The 6,318-nt window shown below is 39.0% G+C and overlaps 1 protein-coding gene across 1 annotated transcript; it reads right to left on the bottom strand.

Moving 5' to 3' along the window:
- Positions 1-1,348: 1,348 nt before the first annotated feature.
- On the bottom strand, positions 1,349-5,506 carry LOC110758110 (G-type lectin S-receptor-like serine/threonine-protein kinase At4g27290). Its single transcript, XM_088249976.1, has 9 exons — positions 5,357-5,506; positions 5,071-5,156; positions 3,512-4,986; positions 3,256-3,375; positions 2,983-3,149; positions 2,630-2,840; positions 2,227-2,464; positions 1,959-2,109; positions 1,349-1,850 (listed from the first exon to the last, which is right to left on the bottom strand). The coding sequence occupies exons 3-9, from the start codon at positions 4,824-4,826 to the stop codon at positions 1,533-1,535; spliced, it is 2,520 nt and encodes an 839-aa protein (XP_088106102.1). The 5' UTR covers positions 4,827-4,986; positions 5,071-5,156; positions 5,357-5,506; the 3' UTR covers positions 1,349-1,532.
- Between the last annotated feature and the right edge of the window lie 812 nt (positions 5,507-6,318).

A 6,318-nucleotide genomic window follows, 5' to 3' on the forward strand; every position in this document is an offset into this window, starting at 1 on the left:
CACATCCCATCCTTAACCAGATGTCGCCTTACTCTTCGATCTCCGGACGGACAGGCTGGTGATGGAGAGGGATAATTTAATACACCTTCCATCCTTGCTCGCCTATCACTTCACCACCTGATCTCTGTCAAGGAAGTAGGTTGATTAGAAGCAGAACATTAAATGTAACTCAATCTAGGGGGATGGAGATTAGGATCTCTTCCATCAAATATCTTGGTCACTCTCTCTCCCCTATAAATACCCCTCACCAATCTCTGGATAAAGGTAATAAATATTCTCATTGTGAAAACCCTACATCCATTCTCCCTAGCTTAAATCAGTTTCTGACTTAACCATCGGAGGGGGCTCAATTGGGATCAACCCCAGTTTGCTCTTGTTCTGATACAGCTTTAAGTGTGCAGATCTTCCCTCGAAGATAGATCAACCACGAGGTCGGATACGAGCCCAGGCCCCTGCCTAAGTTCGAGTCTCCTATACGAGAAGGATACGCGGTTTACATATTTGGTGGAATGTTCAGGTTTGAAGAAGCCTAATGCGAAGGCTCCTGTGGTACAAGTGAAGGTCTGGTTCTCAGTGACAGATTTTCCTGGTACTTAATTGTCTTGGCTGGTACAAAGAGATATGAGTAATGTAACAAGACAGAGAAACAACCGCTCCATTCAGAGACACAGAGACACAGGAAGAAGAAGAAAGTGCATGTGCCTCAAACTAATTAACTAAGGTGGCTACTAGCTGATAATAATTTGCTTTAAACCATAATTTCATCTTCTCCATTTAAAATGAGCATGCTCATGTGGTCTAAGAACCTGAAATTCATCAATTATTAAGTCCACATGAGTTGAGGCGGCCACCATTTACTACTATCTCCTTTGCTACTACTAGTATGATCACCTTGCACTATAGGAGCACAAGAAGCACCAAACAAACCTAACACTCAGCCGGACACCGACGTATCATAATTCAAATGTGAAAAGATATACGCAAATTAATCCTGATTATATATGTTGCGTGAATCTTTGGTAACAGAAACAACATGTTCCATTTCAATGTAAAAGCTAGGAGTTGCTGGCTCATGCAGGCATACTTATTAGACACTTCAACGTAAAGAGACAGACATCTTCTGTCTTGTGTTGAAATGGTTTTGTAGAGAACGTTGTTAGAAAAGGGAAATTTAGGAGACCTGGAAAATCAGTACAGCTCACTCTTGTCTTCTTAAATCTCAAATTCAGTGTCATAATCATGTAGCTTCGTTTTCGATGGTCCAAAGAAAAACCCAAAAATTGGACCAAGGCAAGACTCCAATGTGAGGGAGACTAATTATTTGTATAAAAAAATATATAACAAAAGATAAAAAATGTAACCTTGGGTTTTATAAATAGGTGAAATGGTATTTTAAAGAGGCTTACACCAGCAATTAGACTAAATCCAACGGATGTAACAAGTTTGGACCTCACAGGTCCTCAAAAATATGGTCCTCAGGAGAGCAGCATTCTTGTCTCTAATATGCAAATATTTTATTAAAATAGGAACATCTATCGACCTTCTGCCAAACTAATGGTGACTGTATTGTTGGAACAACTGGCAGGTGTTTGACCAGAAGAACCAACAGAAGCAGGTATGGAATTCTTGTGAGTTGAAAAGGCAGGTTCCTTGGACGGTGGAAGTGATGTGGCTTCATTGGCCTGCAGCATACGAATTACAGAAGACATTGTTGGTCGATCAGCTGGAGCTTCTTGAACACACAAAAACCCTACATGGATACACTTCAAAGCTTCATCAGGGGGGCATGTTTCCCTTACTGATGCATCAATCACCTCCATTCCTCTACCTTCTTTCCACAATTCCCATGCCTAATTAAGATTTAAAATATTCAAACTTCAATTTTACGGTTAATCACAAATTTACAAGGCATACAAACAGAAAGGAACATATAATAGTTTAGAATTATTTGTACTTACCCATCCAGCAAGAGTTGGTGAATGTTCAAAGCGATAAAAAGCAGCATTCTTCTTTCCACTTACAATTTCCAACAACAATACTCCAAAACTAAACACATCTAGTTTCTCAGAGAAATGGCCATATCTTGCATACTCTGGCGACATGTATCCACTGCATGAGTTGATGGTAGAGAGGTATTGTGAGTTGATGGTAGAGAGGTAAGCAATAGTAATGATTGCATAAGGTTTAGCAAATGAACGAAAACATGCCCTACATATAAATACTTACTATGTGCCAACAACCCTATTGGTATTTGCTTCAGTCTGATTTATTTCGAAAATCTTAGCCATTCCGAAGTCTGAAATTTTGGGGTTCATTGCTCCATCCAACAGCACATTACTTGCTTTCAAGTCCCTGTGAATGATTTTCAATCTAGAGTACTTGTGGATATAAAGTAGTCCCTGAGCAATACCTTCTATAATTCGAAATCGTCTTCCCCAATCTAATTCTGTATTGTTAGATGGAGCTGATAGGACAAACCACGAAGAAAAAATGAGCTAAGTGTTTTTCTTTTTTCTTTTTTTAGATGAAATGCTGGACAAATGGAAAAAGATCTTGCATTACACGACTTTTGACGTCTGAGAAATCAACAATATCAAACAATCAAATCTTAGAAGGAACGAGGATATACCAAACAAAAGTTTGTCCAAACTTCGATTGGGCATGAACTCATAGATCAAGATGAGTTCCTCCTCTTCAATACAGCAACCCAAGAGCCTAACAAGATTGGTATGCTGGAGCTTGGCTATAAGCTTTAACTCATTCATGAACTCCTGATGTCCTTGCGCTGACTTCTTTGACAGCCTTTTTATGGCTACTTCTTGATTTTCAAGCAACACCCCCTGTAGTGGAAAGAAAATTCCACACAAAGTGAGCCACCATTTTACCAATTCTACTTATTAGGAAAAAGGTTATTAGGGGAACAAGAAAAGAAATTATAATATTTATGAAAGAACAACTTTAATTAGCATTACAAAGTGTCACCTTATAAACAGGGCCAAATCCTCCCTCTCCCAGTTTATTCACTACATTGAAGTTGTTTGTTGCAGCTAAAACTCTCTTTAAACTGAAGAGTGGTAGTTCTGCATCATTCTTCGCAGCTTCAGCTCTGGCTTTACTTATAGTCTCACTCATACTGCCTTCCGTGCTCCCTGTTTCATTCTTATTATTAGAGCATCGGTTGTTTGGAACACTAGAATATATGTGTTTGTGTGAGTGAGAAAGAGAAAGAGAAAGAGAAGGGTGGTAGCACTATACCTTCCATTCCCAAGTATTTCTTCCACGAGAAATAGCCAAAAACTAATGTAATCAATACCCCTGTTGCCGACGCTATTCCAATTACAAGGGACTTTTTCAATACATTATGACTCTTACTACCTGCGAAGAAAAGAAAAGGAATGGCCTATAAAATGATGGCTGTAAGCAAGTGTCATTTCTGGCCAACTACTATCTGCTACGGATTCCAATTGGCAAATCCATGCACAAAAAAGCAAAAGAAATTCACAAAACTTACCTAGTTGGGAGCCATGAACACGAATATAAACATCATGCCCATAATTTTGTAAACTCGGGGAATCAACAGGTTGATCATCTAGAATATCCATCAACTCACCAAACCATGTCAGACATTTCCTAATGCTTCCTGCTGTCACATTTGGATAAGCATAAGCTGTGCAAGAGCAGTTATGGAGGCATTTAGATTCACACGCACTCATACTCATATTTTCTAACAGAACAGCATGATCTGGCAGTTTCAACTTCGAAAATTTTGAAAACCCATCTTCGTTACACATCAATGCTTTCTCTCGAACACAGCCAGCAACCCAATTCCCCTTATCCCATTGTTCTTTGAATTTTGGCCGAAAACCTGTCAAACACTTGCATGGTGATGAGAGGGTTTCATTTTTATCATTGCAGGCACCATATGGACCGCAACGATTATAGAAATCACATGTATCAACAGGCTTCTTCCACCATGAAAACCATTGTTTACTGAGATCTAGCCACAGAAGCAGCTCAATCTGCCCATTTGGATTCAATATGACCCTCAGTTTGACTGAATTCTCTGAGACACCATAAGTAACGTAAACCTCCTCAGCATCCAAGTTGTAGGTAAGGAAGTAAGCGGTTCCATTTAACGATGGAGCATGATCACCATCAACACCAAAGTCTGTGTTTGTCTCCTTGCCAACGTACAAATCACTTCTCCAATATGTAGCATTTTCCTTCCAGATAACAAGCTGGCCTGGCACTTTAGGATCAATCCCTGAGGTAAACTTTCCGGGTTGTGGATCATCAAGTGCTGCCCAGGATGTAAGGGCCCTTCGTTGGCCTGTCCTTTTATTAAAGCTAAGCTTCATGTTAGCCAAAAGTGTATCAGAGGGATTATCGAAGCTCTGCCACAGAGTATCTTCTCCAAATCTAAGTTGAAGATCTCCATTATCTAGTAGTACACCAGTTGTCCCATTCATAGCAGAAGCAGGTACTGATATATGAGAAGACCAGACTTTTCTAGTCCCATCCACAGCGTCCAACACCACTAGATTCCCATCACCGCTGAGCGTAAACACACCCGGAGAATCAAGTGGGAAATCTCTGTTAGCTACCCATATTATTGGTGTCTTTGGGATTTTGTTGTACCATATACCAACGAAGTATTTGGTAGAATTTTCTGGACTGAAGAAGCCTAATGCAAAGGTCCCAAGGGAAGAAATCAAGGTCTGCTTTCCAATGATAGATTTTCCTGGTCCTAAATTGTCTTGGCTGATACAAATTGGCAAGACAAGAGATAGAAGTAGCAAAGCAAGACGAAGATTGAGCCACTCCATTCAGCGACGGAGAGACAAAGAAAGAAGAAGAAAAAATTTGTTCTTGCCTCAAAACTAAAAAAGTAGCTAACTATAATCTGTGCTTACTAAAACTAATGGAAGTTCACACCATAATTGCGTTTCTTCCGTTCAAAATAGGCACCATGTTTCTCTAAAGCACCTGAATTGCATCAATTATTATGCCAAAATTAATGTATCAAATTTACTAGAAATTTGTTGGGACAACAGGAGCTGAGGCGATTACCATTATCTCCAGATCTACTATTTCCCAAGCCACTCAGGTCCAAAGTATGAGTGAGACCACCCGTTGTGCTTTATCACCGTGCTAAGCTGAGATTCAGAAATAATAACACCACAAAGCCAACCACAATTGAACAACGTAAAATAAACAAGGAACAAAGATAGTAGTACACAAAAGATTAATGAGGTTCGGCAAAATCATGCCTACGTCCCCGAATAGAGTACTTCTCTATATAAGAATAATAACAATACAAGATACATTTGAATTAAATCAACGTAAGCCCACTCACAGTATTTCCTAAGACCTCATCTCTCACAAGAGTTAAGTACTCTCTTGCTTTCCTCTGGGTCTTTCTCTCAAGTCAAGCCCGTCTTTCACTCTTGCATGCTCCACACATTAAATGGACCAGCGGCTGCTACATATTATTGGCTGCTTATTCAACTAACCTTCGTACACCTATGTCGGTAGCAACAAAATAAAGACCAAAATGTCTTCAACTTCAACCACTCATTTAATGCTACGTCACTTTTCCTAAAACCCCAATCTGTCAAAATTACAGCACAACGCACGCATCAAAATTATATCAGTAAACCATAATACAAAATTCATCGCAAAAAGAGTGATTCTATTTCCACCCACCTGTACTATTTTCTCTCTTATATTTAAATTTTTAAAGACAAATTTACTCATTTGTAAAATGACTTCTAAGGACAAATTTACACCTTTCTCCTTGCTTTTCTTGTTTCTTTGCGGATAGAAGCTCAAGAGGAAAAAAAATCCCGGTTGACTCTTCTTTGCCATATCACTCACTCAAGTCAAAGTGTAATTCCTCGCATCTTACTTTTCTATGTTTCTTTGCGTTTACTCTTTGTCTTGTGAACCATTCGAAATTTTTTGTAGGTGTGGGTTTTCTTATTTATCCAAAAGAAAAGAAAAGAAAACTAAAATTTGTAGGTGGGTTTTGGCGTTTCTGAAACTAGGGATTTTTTTTCGTGGGATGCTTGTGGTTCAATTTTAGTAAGATTTTTGGTCTGTTTGCTTGAATTGTTTTTTTTTTTTTTTTTTTTTTGTGTTTTGGGGTTAAGGCTACAGGGAGATTTAATATTTGTGGTTTTAGTATTATAGGAATCTGAGCTTGGAACTTTTGCTGGTTTCTGAAGCTAATTGGAACAAAACTGGGGTTGTTTTGAGCTTGGTTTTGGAGTTTTTGGGTATCCCTCGAAGCTTTGGAACGGTTTGACTTTGTGGGTA

The sequence above is a fragment of the Prunus avium genome, chromosome 3 (genome assembly GCF_965620075.1).
Source record: "Prunus avium chromosome 3, drPruAviu1.hap1.1, whole genome shotgun sequence".
NCBI classification, from domain to species: domain Eukaryota; kingdom Viridiplantae; phylum Streptophyta; class Magnoliopsida; order Rosales; family Rosaceae; genus Prunus; species Prunus avium.

Excerpts from the sequence above, each read along its gene's own strand:
- LOC110758110 (XM_088249976.1), bottom strand. The coding sequence starts at position 4,826 with ATGGAGTGGCTCAATCTTCGTCTTGCTTTGCTACTTCTATCTCTTGTC. Across the intron at positions 2,841-2,982 it reads GATTTGGCCCTGTTTATAAG|GGGGTGTTGCTTGAAAATCA; the intron begins GTGACACTTTGT and ends TTTCCACTACAG. Across the intron at positions 2,110-2,226 it reads AATAGGGTTGTTGGCACATA|TGGATACATGTCGCCAGAGT; the intron begins GTAAGTATTTAT and ends CAACTCATGCAG.